Source organism: Schistocerca serialis, chromosome 2 (assembly GCF_023864345.2).
Source record: "Schistocerca serialis cubense isolate TAMUIC-IGC-003099 chromosome 2, iqSchSeri2.2, whole genome shotgun sequence".
NCBI lineage: Eukaryota > Metazoa > Arthropoda > Insecta > Orthoptera > Acrididae > Schistocerca > Schistocerca serialis.
In genome coordinates this window covers 64,211,077-64,235,372 of record NC_064639.1, presented here as the reverse complement: position 1 = coordinate 64,235,372, position 24,296 = coordinate 64,211,077, and the positions used below count along the sequence as shown (strand labels likewise).

Sequence of the window (24,296 nt, the reverse complement as noted above, 5' to 3'; positions counted from 1 at the left end):
GGCGCAACAAATTTGTTATGACGGGTTGCTTGTGCCCGGCAAAGAGAAGCAGACATCCCAGTGTGAGTGAAGTGAATGTGAAGCGCGTACGAGAGACATTTATAAGGAGTCCAAAGAAATTCGTGTCTCGTGTGTCCTGTGAATTCGAAATGGCTCCAGTGACAGAAGCTGCCTAAGAAACCATTAAAATTGGAGCTAGTGCAGAAGCTCAATGACGACGACAAAGACAAGTGTTTTGAGTTCTGTTCACATTTGAAACAACGAATGCATTGAATTTGAGCATGATTCTCCAGGGGTAAATGTTTTTTGTGCCGTGTCATGTCGAAAACTCTATGGGCCATTCTTCTTTGTCAAGAGCACTGTCACTGGATATTCCTACTGGGACAGGTTGCAGCAATGGCTGATGCCTCAAATGCAGTCGGACTCTCTGTTCATCTTTCAGCAGAATGGCGCTCCATCAGATTTTCATTGTGAAGTTTGTGGGTACCTGAACACGGAGCTGCCACATCGATGGATCGGCCGTGCTACAGAGGTGGATAGCTGTTCCTGAAATGGCCTCCCCTGTCAGCAGATCTCACTCTGTGTGACTTTTTTCTGAGGGGACACATTAATGATCTGGTGTATGTACCGCCTGTACCACGTGATGTAGCAGAGCTCCGGGAGAGAATACAGGAAGCAACTGCCACAGTTGACGATGCCTTGCTGGGACGGGTATGGCAAGAATTCAATTACTGTATGGACGTCTGCCGAGTCACTCATGGTTCGCATATCGAATGTTTGTAAAAAAGAATTTCAGAGTTTCTCTGCAAAATGCAATATGTATGACACCTGTACAATGTTTAGTTCTTGTGCTATAAATAATTGAAAGTGTTCCCGGATTTTATGTACACACTGTACACGCGAATAAGGTGAACAGATACGCATAGGAGAAACAATTTGTCTAATGGTTTAAATGCCCTGATATCATTTTTAAAATTGAGTGTAAGAAAGGTAACTAAACAACACTTTGTCGCAGCAGACTTCCCACCCCCCTCCCCCTGCTGCCCCACTCCCCTTGCAGTAGATTTTAACAGAAAAGCTGGACAGTGTTGTTTAAAAAACAGATAGTCTATGTCCATCTGTATGTTTACTAGAGTATTGTGCAAAAATTTGAAGTAAATCGATCCAAAACGTTTCTGTATTTTTGCCAACATTGTTTGCCTGTTGTATTTTATATATATTTATACACTACAAATATTTAAAAATATATAGTCTATGACTATCCAAATGTTATTAGAGAACCATGTGAAAGCTTGAAGTCAATAGGTAAAGAATTTAATGATATTTTCGCTAACAAAGTGTGTTTGTGTTTGTATGTGTGTGTGTGTGTGTGTGTGAGAGAGAGAGAGAGAGAGAGAGAGAGAGAGAGAGAGAGAGAGAGAGTTGTCCATTTGAATGTTTAGTAAAGTATCATGTTAAAATGTGAAGTAACTTCTCGAGATTTTTGGTAACACTGTTAAACAGTACCTGGTCTTTATATAGTAGTATAGATATATCTACATATATTAAAAATATATAGCCAATGCCCATCCAAATGTTTATTACAGTATCTTGTAAAAATTTGAGGTAAAGTGGTTGAGAACTTTTGAAGATTTTTGGTAACAACATTGAACTGTGTCTTGTCTTTCTACAGGTAGTTTTTTTACAACCAAATATGTGATATTACATGACATTCATGACCTAATAGAGATTGTTTGGTTAACTTACTGTGCTGTCCTCGACATGATTACTCGATAGCATATTTTTATTTGCTAGCACACCGGAATCTGACACTGTTTGCAGGATCCAGTTTTTTGTCCATATAGTTTATTTATCTTATATTGTTCGGTTAACTTACTGTGCTGTCCTCGACACAATTACTCAATAGCATATTTTTATTTGCTAGCACACAGGAATCTGACACTGTTTGCAGGATCCAGTTTTTTGTCCATATAGTTTATTTCAAATTCTGAAGGTGGCAGGGGTAAAATACAGGGAGCGAAAGGCTATTTACAATTTGTACAGAAACCAGATGGCAGTTATAAGAGTCGAGGGACATGAAAGGGAAGCAGTGGTTGGGAAGGGAGTAAGACAGGGTTGTAGCCTCTCCCCGATGTTGTTCAATCTGTATATTGAGCAAGCAGTAAAGGAAACAAAAGAAAAATTCGGGGTAGGTATTAAAATTCATGGAGAAGAAATAAAAACTTTGAGGTTCGCCGATGACGTTGTAATTCTGTCAGAGACAGCAAAGGACTTGGAAGAGCAGTTGAATGGAATGGACAGTGTCTTGAAAGGAGGATATAAGATGAACATCAACAAAAGCAAAACAAGGATAATGGAATGTAGTCTAATTAAGTCGGGTGATGCTGAGGGAATTAGATTAGGAAATGAGGCACTTAAAGTAGTAAAGGAGTTTTGCTATTTGGGGAGCAAAATAACTGATGATGGTCGAAGTAGAGAGGATATAAAATGTAGGCTGGCAATGGCAAGGAAAGCGTTTCTGAAGAAGAGAAATTTGTTAACATCCAGTATTGATTTAAGTGTCAGGAAGTCATTTCTGAAAGTATTCGTATGGAGTGTAGCCATGTATGGAAGTGAAACATGGACGATAAATAATTTGGACAAGAAGAGAATAGAAGCTTTCGAAATGTGGTGCTACAGAAGAATGCTGAAGATTAGATGGGTAGATCACATAACTAATGAGGAAGTATTGAATAGGATTGGGGAGAAGAGAAGTTTGTGGCACAACTTGACCAGAAGAAGGGATCGGTTGGTAGGACATGTTCTGAGGCATCAAGGGATCACCAATTTAGTATTGGAGGGCAGCGTGGAGGGTAAAAATCGTAGAGGGAGACCAAGAGATGAATACACTAAGCAGATTCAGAAGGATGTAGGTTGCAGTAGGTACTGGGAGATGAAAAAGCTTGCACAGGATAGAGTAGCATGGAGAGCTGCATCAAACCAGTCTCAGGACTGAAGACCACAACAACAACAGTTTATTTATCTTATATATTAGGCTGATTGTTTTATGGTGAAATGAACAATTTCTGTTTTTAGAATGGTTAGTTACAAATTATTATTGTTAACACATGCCTGTAGTTCCCTGAGTGGCTGATTACCTCATAGTCAGTTTTCCAGAAGATTATCACTGCTATCACTGACCACTCATCTGTATAGAGAATGATATCAAACTGAACCTGTCGTGGTACATCAGGATATAATACAGAAATTAGTAGTGGCTCTAACATTGAACTTTGTGGAACTTATAATTTTGTGGGTCCAGCCAGAACACACAATTTCTGAGCCTAGCCAGAGAGAAATTTCTTGTCACAGTTTTGAACTAGTGCTCTTTGCTTTCTGTGCACTAAATATGATGATATCCAAATTATACATTTCCCTTGAAAACCATAGCTTATCAGTTTGTGGAAAAACAGCCCCTGTTACACTGCACCCTTTCCTAGAGCCATACTAATTGCAAAAAATAATCCTGTGTGTTGAATTACAATCTGTAACTTATCACATGCAATTCTTTCAAGTAGTTTTGAGAAAACTGGTAACAATGAGATGGGTCTCTAGATCCTGATTTCGCCTTGTTTACATTTCCATGAAATGGCCAAACTTCGAAATATTTTCGTCAATTTAGAAAACAGCCCTCATCAAAATACTGGTTGATTATGAAGGAGACAGGACGTGCACTACTATGAGAGACTTTTTTATTATTGTGCTGGGAACATCGCCCCTCCCACTGAATTTAAATTTTTTGTACAATATGATGAATGAATTTCAGTTTTGATACAGTCAATATTGTTGTAATTTCAGTAATAATACGTTTTACTCAACAGAGCTTTGTACCTAACATCACCAGCTTCCTTCAAATGTTTAATCTAATGGTAAGATGTGCTTCTTTTTCTTCTTCATCATCATTCTTCTACTTCTTCTGCTACTTTCCAGTGGCTAAGCGTTGTCGCTGCAGTCAAAGATCCCTCTCTTCAGCACTCCTCTCACAGATCATATTTCTTAGGTGGGATTTTTTTAAGTGCATTTTTCACTGTTGTATCTACTGTGTTTTTTTTCTCCTGGGTCTTTGAAATCAGGGAGGTTTGAGTGGGACACTCTGTATAACGATATTATTGTAGCTATCTACATCTTTAATCTCTCCTCTGGGAAAATTTATGGTAGTGCATCGTTTCTGACCCTATATAGAAAACAATGTTTTGAAGAAGTCCATCTCTGCATAGGACATACAAGTGAGAAAGACGCTGGAAGTTCCAAAATTAAAACCTTACAAATCATTACAAGGTTTAATGTTCTTGACACAGAGATAACAACACAATTGTTGTTTATACAAAGATCCTTGTACAGAGTGTCCAGCATACAGATGTGCAACTTGGACAGCTTCCACACTATGAGAAGCTTTCTAAAGATCTTTATACAGAGTGTCCCAACATACAGATGGATATTACCAAGGCACAAGAAAGTTTGCCTCAAAGCTGCAAGACTGGAGAAATATAATAACTTGTTGGACTGAGAGAAAAACAAAGGACATGGTTCTAGAAGGCATAGGGAAGAAAGAATTACTGAAAGTTATAAACCAACAGTTATAAGAGTCGAGGGGCATGAATGGGAAGCAGAGGTTGGGAAGGGAGTGAGACAGGGTTGTAGCCTATCCCCGATGTTATTCAATCAGTATATTGAGCAAGCAGTAAAGGAAACAAAAGAAAAGTTTGGAGTAGGTATTAAAATCCATGGAGAAGAAATAAATACTTTGAGGTTCGCTGCTGACATTGTAATTCTGTCAGAGACAGCAAAGGACTTGGAATAGCAGTTGAACAGAATGGACAGTGTCTTGAAAGGAGGATATAAGATGAACATCAACAAAAGCAAAACAAGGATAATGGAATGTAGTCGAATTGTCGGGTGATGCTGAGGGAATTAGGTTAGGAAATGAGACACTTAAAGTAGTAAAGGAGTTTTGCTATTTGGGGAGCAAAATAACTGATGATGGTTGAAGTAGAGAGGATATAAAATGTAGACTGGCAATGGCAAGGAAAGCGTTTCCGAAGAAGAAAAATTTGTTAGCATCGAGTATAGATTTCAGTGTCAGGAAGTCGTTTCGGAAAGTATTTGTATGGAGTGTAGCCATGTATGGAAGTGAAACATGGATGATAAATAGTTTAGACAAGAAGAGAATAGAAGCTTTCAAAATGTGTGGTGCTGAGGAAGAATGCTGAAGATAGATGGGTAGACCACATAACTAATGAGGAGGTATTGAATAGAATTGTGGCACAACTTGACTAGAAGAAGGGATCGGTTGGTAGGACATGTTCTGAGACATCGAGGGATCATCAATTTAGTATTGGAGGGCAGCGTGGAGGGTAAAAATCGTAGAGGGAGACCAAGAGATGAATACACTAAGCAGATTCAGAGGGATGTGGGCTGCAGTAGGTACTGGGAGATGAAGCTTGAACAGGATAGATTAGCATGGAGAGCTGCATCAAACCAGTCGCAGGACTGAAGACCACAACAACAACAACAATACACCAGAAGGTTGTTTCTAACACAGTGAATATTCTTCGATGTACTCAGTTTTTGTATTCACACTAACATAAAAAAAGTCTTATTAGCTTGATCCAACTTGTAACTGAGGAAGTTTTACATATTTATTAGGCACAACAAATGGCTAGTAAGGCCTTTGTCAAAAATAGAGATGCTGACTTGCTGATAGGCACAACAAAAAGACTGCCACAAATGAAGCTTTCAGCCAGTAAGACCTTTGCCAAAAATAGACCACACACACACACACACACACACACACACACACTTATGCAAACGCAACTCACACACACAACCGCAACTCACATGTTTTCAGGTGCCTGAGACTGCAGTTTGTGCGTGTGTGTGTGTGTGTGTGTGTGTGTGTGTGTGTGTGTTGTCTATTTGTGGCGAAGGTCTTACTGGCTGTGAAAGCTTAATTTGTGGCAGTCTTTTTGTTGTGCGTATCTGCAAGTCAGCATCTCCACAATGTGGTGTGTACAACTTTCCTTTTCATAATATTGTTACATTACAGCCTGGATTTTCCATTATTTGATTACATACTTATTTGTAATTATAAAAGTGTTTTATTAATAATTGTGAAATAATCCACTAATGATGATGTGTGTTTCAGTATGATTCTCCCACTGAGACCAATGCAGAGCCTCCTGAATTTGTAGAGTGTGTTCTCTCTGACAGAGACATCAACACACACAATGAACAAAGTGAGTATTTAAAAGTTGCTGCATAATTTTTCCTGTTTCTTATAAAAATGCTATTTAACAGACTGAAAGGAATAAAGAATTGGAGGATGGTGGTATGGATGTTAATGATTCTGTAAAACACATGAAAAATTAACAATATCTGCATTCTACCAAATGTCATTTCACTATCACTATTAAGAATAAATATTTCGAATGTTTTCTGTGCAAATGATTATGTGGTAATTTATTGCTGCAGGCTTTTTGTGTAAATCAGTTGCATAAGTATTTTGTAAGATATCTCCTTTGTGAACTGATGACAGTTTCCTAGTATATTGTCAGTCTGTCACGTACTTTACCTACATTTAACACAATGCCCCACTGAAAACTGTTAAAAAAGGTATGAGCACACAGAATAGGTCCACAGATATGGAAGTGGGTCAAAGAGTTCTTAAGTAATTGGACTAAGTACATTGTCCTTGGCGATGAGTGTTCATCAGATACAAGAGTATCGTTAGGTGTGCCGCTGGGAAGCTTGAGAGGGCTGCTGTTATTCTCTCTATACATAAATGATCTGACGGACAGAGTGAGCAGCAATCTGCGGCTGTTTGCCGATGATACTGTGGTGTATGGGGAGGTATATTCATTGAGTGATTGTAATAGGATACAAGAAGACTTAGACAAAATTTTTTTGTTGGTATGGGAGCTCTAAATGGACAAAATTGTATATTAATGCAGATGAGTAGCAAAAATAGTACCATAATGTTTGAATACAGCAATATTAATGTGCTGCTTGACACAGTCACGTCAATTAAATGCAAATTGATATGAAATGGAACAAGTTTGTAAGGATGGTAGTAGGGAAGATGAATGGTCGACTTCAGTTCATTGGTAGAATTTTTGGAAATTGTGGTTCATCTGTGAAGGAAACTGTGTATAGAACACTCTTGGGTGTTGCTCAAGTGCTTGGGATCCCCATCAAGTCGGATTAAAGAAAGACATCAGAGCAATTTAGACGCAGGCTGCATGATTTGATATCAGTGGGTTTGGTTGACAGACAAGTGCTACAGAAATGCTTTGGGGGGACAAATGAGAATCCCTGAAGGGAAGGTGACATTATTTTCAAGGAATACTATTGAGAAAATTTAGGACTGTCATTTGAAGCTAACTGCAGAACTATTCTACTGCTGCCCGTGTAAGGACCACAGAGATAAGACAAGAGAAATTAGGACTCATATGGTAGCATATAGTCAGTCAACTTTCTCTCATTCTGTTTGTGAGTGGGGCAGGAAAGGATACAAAGTGATTAGGAGTGTTACAAGGTACTCTCTGCCATGCACCGTAAAGTGGCTTGAACAGTATTTATGGACATATAGATTGAACCTATGGCATAGTTTCTTTTCATACCCCTACAGATTATTACACCCAGGTATCTGTACAAGTTGGCCAATTCCAACTGTGACTCCTTGATACTGTAGTCATAGGATACTGAATTTTCTCATTTTGTGAAGTGCACGATTTTAATTTTCTGAATTGTTAAAGCAAGTCTCCAGTATTTGAACCACTTTAGAATCTTACTAAATATTGGTGAAGCCATTTTCAGACAGTACTTCATTGTAGATACCTGCGTTGTCTGTTCTTTTACTGTTGATATTATCTGCAAGGTCATCAGTATAGAATGTGAATATCAAGTTTCCCAACACACTTCACTGGGGCACACTTGAAGTTACTTCTACATCTGTTGATGAGTCTCCTTTCAAGATAATGTGCTGTGTCCTCTCTATCAAAAAATCCTCAGTCCAGTCATGAATTTCAGACTTGTCGTGTGAAAGAAGTTTGAGCTGCGTGTCACGTGATCGATGTTTTTGGAGTATGTGCTGTTCTAAGATTCTAGAATAAGTGGATGTCAAGTGCTGCTACCCTTGATGTAGAGGGATGTAATCCTTGCTTTCTTCAAACTACTGGAAATGGTTTTTTGTTAGAAGAATTTATGGGAGACTATGAATGGAGCTAACTCTGTTACAGATTTGATATCAAATCTGACAGGTATTTCATCAAGCTCTGGACCTATGTGCTGTTTTAGTGATTTCAGTTATTTTATCATCATCATCATCATCATCATCATCATCATCACTAATGCTACTTACCTCATTCATCTTTGCAGTGATGCGAAAATTTAATTGGGTGTTACTATTGGATTTTCCTTTGTAAGGGAATATTTACAGAGTTAAGCAGTTCTGCTTTTGCTTTGCTACCCTCTGTTTCAGTTCTTGTTATGTCCATGATTGTCTGGACATTAATTTTGATATCACTAACACCCTTTACATATGACCAGAACTTAGGTTGCTTTAAAGTTTTCAGTTACATTGAAAGGTAAGTCTGGTGGTCAATAGAAGGATCCAGTTATAAGTTTATGCTGACCTTCGATTACTGAGGCCCGCCCTAAAGATCTGACATGCAGCTTCGGTGTTTCTCTCAGTGGATTTGAGTTTCTTGTCAATGGCAACAAATATACTAACACCATTTGCAACCAACCTATCCTGCTGTACACTAGTATTATGCAAGCTCCACTGCTTTTTTAGAGCTCTTCAAACCGTGGAATTTTGTTGTGAATGCTTCAGCAGTTCATCACTTCGATTGTAATACTGGGACAGAAATCACAAATTTCTTGAGTTTTTTGAGGTTACGACAATGAAAAAGCTTGAAAATATAATTAATGTGCAATAAATGAAGACAATATACATCCCAGATGAAAGAGACAACTAAATATATCCCATCATGTTAGTCATAATATGTGCTACAGTAACTGTCAATCATAAATGTCGATTACTACAGAATGTGTTATGCAAAACAATCTTTCCTTCCAAAAATTCTCAAAAATAATTGATAGTTCGCCTAGAGGTACACTGAAATTCAGTGTGAATGATTTGTAAATGAGGAGACTACTGCTAAAATTGTATAAAGTACAAATGTGGATTTGAACTGCTCCTGTACCACAAAATTTGTTTCTGTCCACTTACATACGAAAATACACAATATATCACAAGTCGAGCACAAGTTTTGATGGGGTCAGTATAAAAAGCGTGTTTAAATTGTACTCAATGTTTTTAGGTCTAGGCATTTAAAGCAAAATTATGTGACACGAATGATTTTACTCAGACATGAAGCAAGTGTTGAAACTCAGCTTACACATATAAATATAACTAAATAAATATCTGATTTGCAGAGATGTTGCTTATAGCTGATTTTATGACACCTGCATTAACATGCCAGAGATGAACACTAAAGCGTCAGTATATCTCACAAAAACAACATATAATGTGGAGCATAATAAAGCACTTCTTCCACTTGTGGCAACTAGTAATGCACTTATGCGCAATGCCCATATGTCCGCAAAGATAAAAGAATGATAGTTAGTATCAAGTTTCCTACACAATAATAATCACTTATTGTTAGATCAATCCTGACCAGGTGTGACACAATCCAAGGGTTCCTAAATGCATATTTATGTTATAATTATTTTGCATGAAATTATTAACATAATGGTAAACCACTGTTTTGCTTATTTCACGTGTTCTGGCACTGAATGTACACAATTAGTTATAACAGGCACATGTAACACTTTGCAAAGTGAGTGAACTTTATGTTTCATGTATTGATTCTTAATTCTAATTCTTAAACATTAAACAAGCATGAACATCTAGCTGTTGTCTTTTGAATCAGACTGGTAGAAATGAACAGTTAATAACACCTCTCCACTAAATGACTGCTGAGAATATTAATGTCATCACAATGTAAGTTTTATTTCAGTAGGTCCAAAATGGTTATACTAAAAAAACAAACACCTTCTTTTCCAAAACTCTCTCGTCACTCATTGTTCATCATCCTTCCGTTTAAATTACCTCAACAGACTTCATATGTTTTCATAGAAACACTGAAAAAGTTTTGCATTAGGGACAAAGAAATGATAAAGTTTCATTTCCAAAAAGAAAATTTGTTTCAGATTATTGAAAATGTTTTTGAAAGAGAAGAAATGTACTGACTTATTAACCAAAAAATTCAGTTCACATATTTCAAGCTGTTACACAACTGGCAAAACTCAAGTTCACAACAACTTTACACACTGACCATATAAACATCTGCTTCCAGCAATAACTTTGCAATGAGCTGTCTGAGCTGCTGAGATTACAATCTTGTTGTGTAGTCTTAACTATGTGCATTGCTTATTTCCAAACTTGGAAAGTATGGCATTAGGGGGAGTGCCCTAAAATAGCTTAAATCATACTTATCAAACGGAAAGCAAAGAATTATCATTTCTTTAAATGGGGCAAATTATTATTCTGACTGGAAAAAAGAATCTCAAGGTGTTCCACGAGGCTCCACACTAGGCCCAGTCCTGTTTATCTTCTGTGTTAATGACTTACCATGAAATATCAGCTTCTTGTTAGTTCTGTTTGCAGATAATACTTCTGTGTTAGTTGAAAATCAGGATTTGGAAAAAAAAAATTCCAAAATCTTTGATCAGTACCCTCATTACCTTAGAAACTTGGTTTCAGCTAAATGGTTGTGTCTACTTATTGAGTACCTAGCAAACAAAGTCAGCGGTTTTGCAGTTGCAGTGCAAATATTATCAACTACAACAGACATCAACACACAGAAAATAGCATATAGAAGCCACATTGAATCCATTATTAGGTATGGCCTTTTTTTTTTTATAACTCGACAAACATTGTATGGACACTAAAAATACAGAAAAAATCATTTGAAATATATATACTGTAAATCATAAAGTCATCCACTCTGCCATTCTAAGCTGTATGCATAGTGTCTTCAGTATGCCGGACTGAAAATTTATTATAAATTACAAGGGAACAAGTTAATGCAGATGAATGTCCACTTAAATGGAAGCTGCATGAGGCACTGACACTAAAATGTTATTACTTAGTGGATGAACACATGCAAGTTGAACAGGAAGTTTCAACTGGATACATGTTACATATCCAAAAAAATTCAACAACGGAAAATCCAGGATGGAATGTAACAATATTATGATAAGATGCTGAGTCGCAGATAGGCACAACAAATGGCTGGAACTTGGAGGGGGAAGGATAGCAGGGTAGGGGTGGGGTACGGTGAAGTGCTGCTTGTGGGAACATACAGGAATAAGATGAAGAGAGGGTAGGGCAGCTAGGTGCACTCGGGAGATTAAACAGAGGATGGGAGGGGGGGGGGGGGGGGGTGTTAGCAGAAAAAGAGATAGGTAAAAAGACTTTGGATGCATTGGTGGGACAGAGGACTGTGTAGTGCTGGAATGGGAACAGCAAAGAGGCTAGAGGGTAAGGACAAAGACTTAACAAAGGTTGAGGCCAGGAAGTTTACAGGAACGTAGGATATATTGCAGAGTGAGTTTCCACCTGTGCATTTCAGTAAAGCTGGTGTTGGTGGGAAGGATCCAGATGGCACAGGCTATGAAGTGGTCACTGAAATGAAGAATGTTGTGTTGGGCAGTGTGCTCAGCAATGGGGTGGTCCAGCTGTTTCTTGTCTACAGTTTGTCGGTGGCCATTCATGCGGATGACATTTTATTATTTGTCATGCTCTAGTAGAATGCAACACTGTGGTTGCAGCTTAGCTTCTAGATCACATGACTAGTTTCACAGGTAGCCATGCCTTTGGTGGCACAGGTGATGCTTGTGACCAGGTGGGAGTAGGTGGTGGTGGGAATATTTATGGGTCTTGCATCTATGTCTATTACAGGGAAATGAGCCATGAGGCAAGGGGTTGGGAGCAGGAGTTGTATGGGGATATCGTGTAGATTCAGTGGGCAGCAGAATACGACTTTGAGCAGCAGAATACGACTTTGGGAGGAGTGGGAAGGATAGTGGGTAGTACAATCCTCATTTTACGGCACAGCGAGAAAACCCTAGCGGAGAATGTGATTCAGTTGCTCCAGCCATGGGGGGTACTGAGTCACAAGGAAATGCTCCTCTGTGGCCGGATGGTGGGACTTTGGGAGGTGGTAGGTGACTCGAGAGATAAGTTACAGGAGATCTGTTTTTGTACAAGGTTGGGAGGGTAATTACAGTCTTTGAAGGCCTCAGTCAGATCCTCAGTGTATTTGACGAGTGACAGCTCATCACTACAGATGTGATGGCCACAGGTGAGTAGGTAGTATGGATGGGACCACTTGGTCTGGAATGGGTGGCAGTTGTTGAAGTGGAGGTATTGGTTGTAGTTGGTATGTTTGACATGGACCGAGGTACTGATGTAGCCATCTTTGAGATGGAGGTTAACACCTAGGACGATGGTTTGTTGGGTTGTCTAGGACCAGGTGAAGCAAATAGGGGAGGTGTTGAGATTATGGAGGAATGTGTATAGGGTGTCCTCACCCTCAATCCAGATCCTGGATATGCCATCAGTGAATCTGTACCAGGTGAGGGGTTTGCAATTCTGGGTGTTTAGGAAGAATTCCTCTATAGATGGCCCGTGAGTAGGTTGGCATAGGATGGTGCCATATGAGTGCCATTAGCTGTACCCCTGGCTTGTTTGTAGGTAATGTCTTCAAAGAAGAAGTAATTGTGGGTGAGGATATAGTTGGTCACGGTGATTACGAATGAGTTGTAGGTTTGGAATCTGTCGAGCATTGGGAAAGGTAGTGTTCAATAGCAGTCTTTAGGAACGTTAGTGTAAACGTAGGTGGCATCATACTGATGAGCAGGGCACCATATGGTAAAGGAACAGGGACTGTGGAGAGTCAGTGGAGAAAATGGTTGGTATCTTTTATATAGGAGGGTCGGTTGCAGATATTAGGCTGAAGGCACTGGTCTATGAGAGCAGAGATTTTCTCACTTAGGGCTCAGCAACTGGCCACATTGGGCCAGCCTGGGTGGTTTGGTTTATGGATTACAGGAAGCATGTAGAAGGTAGGAGTGCAGGGAGTGGTAGTGGCAAGGAGAGACAGACAGAGAGAGAGAGAGAGAGAGAGAGAGAGAGAGAGAGAGAGAGAGAGAGAGAGACACTCCTGGGAGAGATTCTGGGCTGGGCCTGAGGATTTGACGTGAGACTGGAGATCTTGCAGGATTTCTAGAATGGGGTCACCTACAAATGGCCATCGGTACAGACAGACAGGTTGTCTGTGGTCATGATCACATAGAATCCTGCAAAATCATTGTGTCTGCTGGTGGACCACATAGCTGCTTTCATTAGTAGCCCTGTCTTTGGTGGGGTAGGAAACCCTGTGACAGGGAGGAGCAGGTGGCAGTGGGGGGATCTGTGGGACAGGTCTGCATCTGAGGTCTTTTACAGGGATACGAACCGATGGCAAGCGATTTGGAGCGAGGACAGACAAAGTGGCTTGTTGGATAGAGAAGCATCATGTGAAGTGAATGGAGGAGAAGGTATTGAGGTTCTGGAGGAATATGTGCAGGATGTCCTTACCCTTACTCCAGATCATAGAGATGTCATAATTGAATCTCAACCAGGTGAAGGGTCTGGGATTCTGGAAGAAGAAAAAGCATTCCTATAGATAATCGACAAGTAGGTTGCCCTTGGCTGTGCCACACATTTGTCGGTTGCTGATCGCTTCAAAGGAGAAGTAATTTTGGGTCAGTTTAGTTGATTGTGGTGAACAGGAAGGAGGTCGTATGTTTGGAGTCAGTCGGGCATAGTGTTCAGTGGCAACAAGGCCACGAAACATTGGGGATGTTTGTGTAGAGGGAGATGGCATTGACAGTGATGAGCACAGTGTCAGGAGGTAAAAAGACATGAACTCTAGTCATTCAGTATGGAAAATGCTTGGTGTCTTTTTACATAGAAGTTTGGGTTATGAGCAATAGGCTGAAGATGTCGGTCCACAAGGGCAGAGATTCTCTCTGGGAGAAGGGGGGCCTGCAGTATCCACTTACAATGGGGCATTGTGGGTGGTCAACTTACATATTTTAGGAAGCGTGTTGAAGGTTGAGAGTGTAGGGAGTAAGGGACTTATGAGGGAGACAGTCTCAGAAATGAGGGTATGGGATGAATATAGGGACTTGAGATGCTGCTGGATTTCTGGAATGAGGTCACTGTTGCAGTGCCCATTGGTGGGCAAGTATAACTGCTGGCAGAACCTCTCAGCCAGGCAATCCCTGCAGTGCTTAATGCTTAACGATAGTGGAGGAGTGTTTGCCGAAGGTGAGATTATTGGGTCATAATTGGTTTTTACGTGGAGGATAGCAATTATTTCTGTGGATGTGAGAGTGTTTCGTGTGTTGAGGTACTTGAGAAATAAAGGTGAGCTTCAGGCTGTTGTAAAGCCTTTAACAACACGTATCTTGAAGTCTACTCTGTAAAAAGGTGCTGGGACACAAATCATGACAGTGACAATGGCTCAAAAATCTACACTTGTAAATTGAGCTGTATAAGTGTGTTCTCCACCAGACTCACAACACACTCTAAATCCAACAGAGCCATGTGCAGAGACTTAAAAGTCATCTAGATTAACGAACTTCTTGACAGCCAAAGAGAAATAAATTGATTTAATCCAAAATATGCTATCGCCAATATCCCCAAAAAGAAAACTTATTGGCAAAGTGTTTCTACACTCCATAACCATCAAACTATGTTTCACTGCCATTGTGTGCAAATCCAAACAAAACACACACAATGATTGTATGGAATTTGAAGTCTGCTTCAAAGAACCAACAAGTTTTACATATACATTTACACACATACACTACAAACCTCTTTGAAGTAGATGTCAGAGGGAACTCGGCAAAGTACTACACATTACGGTTTGCGTTCGGGTGTATACAGAATGTGGAAGGAATGAGTGCGTAGGTGCCTCTCTGTGTGCAGTAAGTAGTCTAATCGTGTCATAATATTCCTTATGGGAGTGACAAGTTGGGGCTGAAAAATGTCTCTAGATTCTTCACCTATTACTGATTCCTGATATTTTGTTAGTAGGCTTTTGTGTGATAATTTGTGTCAATATTCAAAAGCCTGCCAAAGCAAAAAGATTCTCAGGCGAATTGTACAATCTCGTGACAGGGTGTGTCACAGTTCTTCGTATACGTTCGTGAACCCCTGTTAGTTCAGTTTGGTATGGGTCCGTACAAGCAGTCTCCTTTGTAAACTGACTGCATTTTCCCAGTATTATGGCAGGGACCTAGGTCTGCCACCCACCTTATCATGACTGAGCCCATGTGATTGTTCCATTTCATATCTCTACATCTTGTTACACCCAGATATTTGGATCAGCTAACAAATTATAATTTCGGATCACTCGATAACGTAGTTGTGCCAATGGCCTCGCCACGGTGGCAATACCTGTTCTCGTCAGATCACTGAAGTTAAGTGTTGTCGGGTCTACTGAGCGCTGTCTGCAAGTGGGTGCACTCGACACTTGTGAGGCCAGCTGAGGAGCCACTCGTGTGAGAAGTAGTGCGTCCAGTCATTGAAGCTGACTACGGCTGGGAGACTTGTGTGCTGATCACATGACCGTCTGTGTCCACATCCGGTGATGCCTACTGGCTGACGCTGAAACGGTGGTCAGTCCATACTGTCGGACCTTCCGAGGCCTGTTCGGACTGTGTCGGAGAGAGATATTATAGTCGTAGGATACTACTTTTATTGTTTAGTAAAGTGCATAATTGTTCATTTCTGTACATTTAAATCAAGTTGCCTGTGTTTGCACCACTTTGAAATATTATCCAAATCTGACTGATTAATTTTTTTTTTAATATTTTTTTTTTTTTTTTTTTTTTTTTTTTTTTTTCATAGCATTTTCTGCAAAGTACATCATTATTGATAACTGCATCACCTGCAAAAACTCTGAGATTGCTGTTAATATAGTCTGCCAGCTCATTAATATACAACACAAATAGCAGGGATCCCGACACAGTTCACTGGGGCACATCTACTGCCATCTCTCCGTCTGAGGTAACGTGCCGTGTCCTCCCTACCGAGAAATCCTCAGTGCAGTAACAAGTTTTGTTTGATAACCCATATAATCGTAGTTTCGTTAACTGTTGGTATGGTACCAAATCAATTATTTTTTGGAAGCTAAGAAATTTTGCATTCAGCCGATTGGATCTTGGATGTCACGCTGGAAAAGTGAGAGTTGCATCTCACGTGATCAGTGTTTCCAGAATCTGTTTTTATTAGCATACAGGAGGTCTTGCTGTTAGAGATGCCTCATTATGTATGAGCTAAGGATATGTTCTAGGATTCTACAACAGATAGGTATTGATGAGATAGGAGGATAGCTTTGTGGATCACTTCTGCTTTCCTACTCGGAGATTTGTGCTTTCTTCCAATCATTCAGAGCAGTTTTTTGTTTGAGGTACCTATGGTGTCATTTTTTTAAAAATTGGTGTCATTTTTTAAATTGAAATCTAACTTACATGTAAATTCGTTATAGAATCTGACAGGAATTCGATTGGATTCTGGAACCTTGTCAATTTTAGTGATTTTAGCTGTTTCTCAATGCGGTTGGCATTAATGTCTACATCTTTTCAGTGTTGAAAGAAATAAACTGTGAGAGTACTTTTGCATCTTCCTTAGTAAAGGAACATTTGAAAATGTAATTCAGCATATCTGCTTCTGCTTTGCTACCCTTAATTCCAGTTCTCTGTCATCCATGAGTCTCTGTGCACTAACTTTGATGTTAGTGATGGCCTTTACATGTTACTAGAATTCCTTTGGGTTTTGTGAGGCATTTTAAGATTCTGCTGTGGTAGGCACGAAGGCTTCATGCATTGCTCTTGTCAGCCAAACATGTTTCATACACTCTTTCGTCATCTATAGCCTTATATTTTGAAAAGCGAAGTTGCTACTCACCGTATAGCAGAGGTGCTGAGTCGCAGATAGGCACAACAAAAATACTCTCACAATTAAAGCTTTCGGCCATTAAGGCCTTCGTCAACACTGGATTACACACACACACACACACACACACACACACACACACACACACCTCGCACACACGACTGCAGTCTCAGGCATCTGAAACCACACTGCCATTGTTAAAGTCTTTTTGTTGTGCCTATCTGCGACTCAGCATCTCTGTTATATGGTGAGTAACAACTTTCCTTTTCATAATATTGTTACATTTCATCTTGGATTTTCCATTGTTTGAATATAGCCTTATATTTGTTTTACACCAATTATGCAACAGTTACTGTTTTTTTAAGTCTCTTTACAGTACCTTATACCATGGAGGGTCCCTCCCATTATGAACTGTTCTACAAGCTATAGGTAGCCCTGCACCAGGCGAGATTTCCGAACTTTTGCGCTCTTGCAAAGATATGTTATTTAGATTGTAATAACAGTTAGTTTAGTACAAATAATTAAATATGTATATCAGTGTGTTTTTTAAACGTACTGTTAAAGATATCACTTTCCTTTATTTATTATTCCAGAAAATATGTAAAGATCTTGAGATTGGGTTGCAATAACATATTTGTTTAAGTTTTGGCAAAATTAACTTACGGAATCCCCTTCAGTTGTTCTGCTTTTCTTTCCAGCGATTTAATTTGAGTGTGTCCAATCACTGTTTTTTAAAGTTCATATTTCCAGAAAGTAGCTTAAATCTTAATTTTAGTGGCACATAGGCACAACAGAACGACTGTCAGAAAGTGAGGTTTCGGCCCACAAGATCTTTGTGGAAAATAGATAACATACACACACACACACACACTCATGCAAGTGTGTGGCACGCAAATTATTCTTGGGACTGAGACCTGGCTGAGCCCTGAGATAGGAAGTTCTGAAATATTTAGTGAGGCCTGGAACGTGTATTGGAAAGACAGATTAGACACCGTACGAGGTGGTGTCTTCATTGCAGTTGACAGAAATATTGTGTCTACTGAGGTCGAAGTAGTGTGTGATTGTGAAGTTATCTGGACATGTTTAACAGGGCTAATAGAAATAAAGTTAATTGTTGTGTGTTATTACCGGCCACCAGGTTCCACCGTGACAGTTCTAGAATCATTCAAAGGGAGTCTACAATCTGTATCGCAGAAGTACCCGGATCGTTGCTATATTAGTCGGAGGCGACTTCAACCTACCTAGTATAGACTGGGATGTCTATGGATTCATTACAGGTGGTACAGACAAGCCGTCGTGTCAATTACTTTTGAACACATTATCTGAAAACTGTCTTGAGCAGCTAAATCGACAACCAACGCGTAATGGAAATATTTTAGATCTGGTAGCCACAAACAGACCAGACCTCATCGACAGTGTCAGTGTTGAGGCAGGGATTAGTGATCGTGATGTTGTCATTACGACTATGGTTACGAAAGTTAAAAAGTCGGTAAGGAGGCTAGGAGAGTTTTCTTATTAGAAAGAGCAGATGAGCAGTTGTTAGCATCCCACCTTGTAAATGAATCGACTTCATTTACTTCTGGTATGATGGACGTGGAAGAATTATGGGCAAATTTTAAACACATAGTAAATCACACATTGGAGAAGTATGCACTGAAGAAGTGGGTTACGGACGGAAAAGACCCACCATGGTTTAACAGCGCAATTCGGAGAATGCTCAGGAAGCAAAGGCAGTTGACTCGCGGTACAAGAAAGATCGGGAGAATGAGGACAGGGAAAAGTTAGTAGAGATTCGCGCTGCTGTAAAAAGAGCAATGCGCAAAGCATACAACCACTACCACCGTCATACCTTTGCAAAAGATCTTGCTGAAAACCCAAGGAAATTCTGGTCTTACGTAAAATCGGTAAGCGGGTCGAAGGCTTCCATCCAGTCACTCACTGATCAGTCTGGCCTGGCAACGGAAGACAGCTAAACGAAAGCTGGAATTTTAAATTTAGCATTTGAGAAATCTTTCACGCAGGAGGATCGTACAAATATACTGCCGTTTGAGTCTCGTACAGATTCCCGTATGGAGGACATAGTGATAGACATCCCTGGGGTTGTGAAGCAGCTGAATGGGTTGAAAATAAATAAATCACCAGGTCCTGATGGGATTCCAATTCGGTTTTACTGAGAGTACTCTACTGCATTGGCTCCTTACTTAGCTTGCATTTATCGCGAATCTCTTGCCCCATGTAAAGTCCTGAGCGACTGGAAAAAGGCGCAGGTGACACCTGTATATAAGAAGGGTAGAAGGACAGATCCTCAAAATTACAGATCAGTATCCTTAACGGCAGTTTGTTGCAGGATTCTCGAACTTATTCTCAGTTCAAATATAATGAATTTCCTTGAGATAGAGAAGTTGCTGTCCATGTATCAGCACGGCTTTAGAAAGCATCGCTCCTGCGAAATGCAACTCGCCCTTTTTTCGCATGATATCTTGCGAACCATGGATGAAGGATATCAGACGGATGCCATATTCCTTGACATCTGGAAAGTGTTTGACTCGGTGCCCCACTGCAGACTCCTAACTAAGGTACGAGCATATGGGATTGGTTCCCAAATATGTGAGTGGCTCAAAGACTTCTTAAATAATATAACCCAGTACATTGTCCTCGATGGTGAGTGTTCATCGGAGGTGAGGGTATAATCTGGAGTGCCCCAGGGAAGTGTGGTAGGTCTGCTGTTGTTTTCTATCTACGTAGGTGGATAGGGTGGATAGCAATGTGCGGCTGTTTGCTGATGATGCTGTGGTGTACGGGAAGGCGTCGTCATTGAGTGACTGTAGGAGGATACAAAATGACTTGGACAGGATTTGTGATTGGTGTAAAGAATGGCAGCTAACTCTAAATATAGATATATGTAAATTAATGCAGATGAATAGGAAAAAGAATCCCGTAATGTTTGAATACTCCATTAGTAGTGTAGCGCTTGACACAGTCACGTCGATTAAATATTTGAGCGTAACATTGCAGAGCGATATGAAGTGGGACAAGCATGTAATGGCAGGTGTGGGGAAGGCGGATAGTTGGCTTCAGTTCATCGGTAGAATTTTTGGAAGATGTGGTTCATCTGTAAAGGAGACCGCTTATAAAACACTAATATGACCTATTCTTGAGTACTGCTCAAGTGTTTGGGATCCCTGTCAGGTCAGATTGAGGGAGGACATAGAAGCAATTCAGAGGCAGGATGCTAGATTTGTTACTGGTAGGTTTGATCATCACGCAAGTGTTACGGAAATGCTTCAGGAACTCGGGTGGGAGTCTCTGGAGGAAAGGAGGTGTTCTTTTCGTGAAACGTTACTGAAGAAATTTAGAGAACCAGCATTTGAGGCTGACTGCAGTACAATTTTACTGCTGCCAACTTATATTTCGCAGAAAGACCACAAAGATAAGATAAGAGAGATTAGGGCTAGTACAGAGGCGTATAGGTAGTCATTTTTCCCTCGTTCTGTTTGGGAGTGGAACACGAAGAGAAGATGCTAGTTGTGGCATGAGGTACCCTCCGCCATGCACCGTATGATGGATTGCGGAGTATGTATGTAGATGTAGATTTAGAAATGCACGTCACTCACATGTGATCACAGTCTCTGGTTGCTGAGGCCATAGACTGTGTGTGTGTGTGTGTGTGTGTGTGTGTGTGTGTGTGTTTTGTCTATTTTCGACAAAGGCCTTGTTGGCTGAAGGCTCACTTTCTGAAAGTCTTTTTGTTGTGCCTTTCTGCAACTCAGCATGTCTGCTGTACGCTGAGTAGCAACTATGCTTTTCATAATATTGTTACATTCCATCCTGGATTTTCTATTTAAATCTTAACTTATTTGATTTAGAATCTTTCACACTAGTCAGTTGTTTACTTGTTGTTTGCATACAATAAAGTTACATTCTGTTCTCATTAAGAAAATGTCATGGATACTGCAGCTGAGTGAGTGCTAAGTTCTTGTTGTAAATGGAAATAAATAACTTTTTACATTATATCATTCACCAGTAGGGATAATTTTTGCTGCTTATGAGTAACATTAATTCGTGAAGTGTAAAGTGTGTTAAGTGATTAAATTCCATTTTCAAGCATGTAATCTGTGTTGCAATGCATGATAAGTGTGGATGTTGCTGTAGGATAATCAAAGAAGGAGTGGTACGGGTAGACTGTGAATATAGTGGGAAACTGAAAGGGGCTGTCCCATAGAACTGTAGGCTTTGCACAAATGACAAGAATCACTAAGCAGGAGGCAAATATTTGTGCCCTTCAGGCTGAATTAGGTCACACAAAAATTGGAACTAGATAGGTTAAAGGGGGGAAAAGATCTTGGGAACAGGGTAAAGGTAACAAACAATGGTCAAAAGGGGAACAGCTCTTCAACTTCATCTACATTTGAGCTAACAGTATTGAATAAATTTGTCTTGTTACTTGAAGTAGGAGAAGAAGAGCCTCAGCCAGCTGTAGGTCACAGTAGGGTGTAGCAGACTTTTAGCAAAGAAACAGAGTGTAGATTGGTATCAAAAGAGGATATGTAATAGTCATGGGAGGGGTGTAGACCAGATGGTACAGGACAAATTAGGGACAGGGTATCAGCTCCCAAGTTTTGTGAAGCCAAGAGCTAGCCTTAGCTAGGTGACAGAGGACTTTGGCAATTTGTGCGAAGGTTTTGGCAAAGAGGATCAGTTATTATATAAGGGGTGGTCAAAAAGAAATGAGCCAGAGGCATAAGTACGGAAACCAGTACCTGTGTATTAGCAGTATTGACTCTGGCTTTGAGACACTTGTCCCACTGTGCCACAATGCGGTGAATGGCTGTCTCATAAAATTCCCGGGGCTGTGATGTTAACCAGTTCTGCACGTACAGCTAGACGTCATTGTCCGAGGTGAATTGTTTGTCCCATCCAGCTGTACGTACGGAACTGGTTAACATCGCAGCCCCGGGAATTTTATGAGGCAGCCGTGCACCACCTTGTGTCACAGTGGGACAAGTGTCTCAACAACCAGGGTCAATACTTTTAGCATACAGGTACTGGTTGGTTGGTTGGTTGTTTGGGCAAGGAGACCAGACTGCGTGGTCATCGGTCTCATCGGTTTAGGGAAGGATGTGGAAGGAAGTCGGCCGTGCCCTTTCAGAGGAACCATCCCGGCATTTGCCTGGAGTTATTTAGGGAAATCACGGAAAACCTAAATCAGGATGGCCGGACGCGGGATTGAACCGTCGTCCTCCCGAATGCGAGTCCAGTGTCTAACCACTGCGCCACCTCGCTCGGTACAGGTACTGGTCTCTGTAATTATGCCTCCAGCTCATTTCTTTTTGAACGTCCCTTATAGTTGGTGGAGCAGGGAACAGCTTGGCTAGGAATAGAAATTACAGCATTGAGGATGACCTCGTTGAAATAGGACCAGTAATTACATACACAAATGTGAGTTTTGTGGAGGTCCCCCAGTGCCTTGGCTAGCCCCTGGGTAAACACTGCTGTGAGCTGTATGAACACTGAGTTGAGTAGGCTGCTGTTGACTGAAACGAAATCTTGTATGAGTGCAGTGCCAGTTGCTACAATTGGGAGATGGGGTATGCTAGACATGGCCTGCACCTGAAGAGAAGAGGGAAAGATGGGTTTGCTGAGCTTCTTGCAGATAATGTATGGGGAGCCACCATCACATATAGCAACATCTTTGTGGTTACTGGTGGCAGACGGGCTCATTTTTTAGGTTAGAATCAGGATTCAGGCACCCTGTTTTGAAAAAAGTGAAAATAACAGAAGAGCCCCACAGAATGCTTAATTATGCACAGAAAAGTAAGAGTAGCTTATTTCATCAATATATTGGGGAATTGAGTTGTAAAGTAGAAGATCTTGTCTGTTTGGAAAATTTAGAAAGCTCTGAAAAGACAGACATCCTGTGGCTGTTTGAGCACCACATAGCCACAGGGTTAGATAAGCTACATATAAAAGATTACACTATTTCAGCTTACTCATTCAGAAATTACATAAAAAGGACGAGTTGTTACATACATTAAGACAGAACACAAATTCTAAAATATTGAGTCAAGTAGATTTTATAGTGATCAGCACATAGAAGTGTGTGCTTGTGATACCTTTGATGAATTTCAGTGTAAGAAAATAACTGTTTACCCAGTAACAAATGGCCTGTCTGATCATAATGCATTGTTAGTGAGCATAAATAACATAGAACCTTGCAGAATGGGTATTCCTCAGTAGAAATCAGTCAGAGTATTGTATCGTTTGGCAGGAACAAATAGGGAATATGCAGGACTGCACACTACAAAAAGTACTAAAATTACTAAGAAAAGTTATTAAAAAGCATAGAACATGTACATAATGTCAGAAATCAGTACTTCCATCAACAAAGTTAAGGCTATATGGAATGTATTAGGGACAACCTTACACAGAACAAGACAACATCAGTACTGAACTGAATGGAAGGGCTATAAATGATGAGTCACAGCTATCAAATGCATTTAATAATCATTTCTTAAATATAGTAGAAAGCTGAAGGACGAACAGTTCAGGAGAAAAATCGCAGCAGTATGTTGAAAATGTAACTTTCATAAAATTCAGTCACATGAATGTATCACCAACTTCTCCACCTGAAATTAAGAAAATAAAAGTTTGTCTGGTTTTGATGGTGTTTCTAATAGAGAAATAAAAAGATGTTCCCATGTAATAAGCCCAGTCTTATCTAAAATATGTAATGCCTTACTAACCCACAGCATTTTTCCAAAGAGACTGAAATATGCCATTGTTAAACGCCTCTTTAAGAAAGGTGATACGAGAGATGTCAGTAACTACTGACCTGTATCATTGCTGACATCATTCTCCAAAATTTTTGAGATGATGATGTATTCTAGAACAGTATCTCACATTAGCACAATAGTGTCCTTAGAAATCACAGTTTGTGTTTCAGAAGGGTTGCTCTACTGAGAATGCCGTTTACACATTCACTCGTTAGATTTTACAAGCGTTAAATAATATAATAGCACCAGTTGGGAATTTCTGCGATCTCTCTTAGGCATTTGACTGTGTGAATCACAGTAATCCTCTAGATAAATTGACATTTTATGGAATTAACCAACCAATGGATAATGTCATATCTAACCAAAAGAATGCAGAAAGTTGTGCTTATTAATTCAGGCAGTACAGTCCAGGGACGTAATTCCGAATAGGGGAGAAATTACATTTGAATATGGTTTAAAAGAGATTG

General features: G+C 40.1%; 1 protein-coding gene across 1 annotated transcript in view; it reads left to right on the top strand.

Moving 5' to 3' along the window:
• LOC126456766 (zinc finger protein 879-like) overlaps window positions 1-24,296 on the top strand; it is a 375,729-nt gene that overhangs the window by 72,763 nt on the left and 278,670 nt on the right. The window contains exon 3 of the mRNA XM_050092524.1: window positions 6,185-6,275. Within this exon, the coding sequence (XP_049948481.1) occupies window positions 6,185-6,275 (91 nt within the window). The remainder of the gene's footprint in view (window positions 1-6,184; window positions 6,276-24,296) is intronic.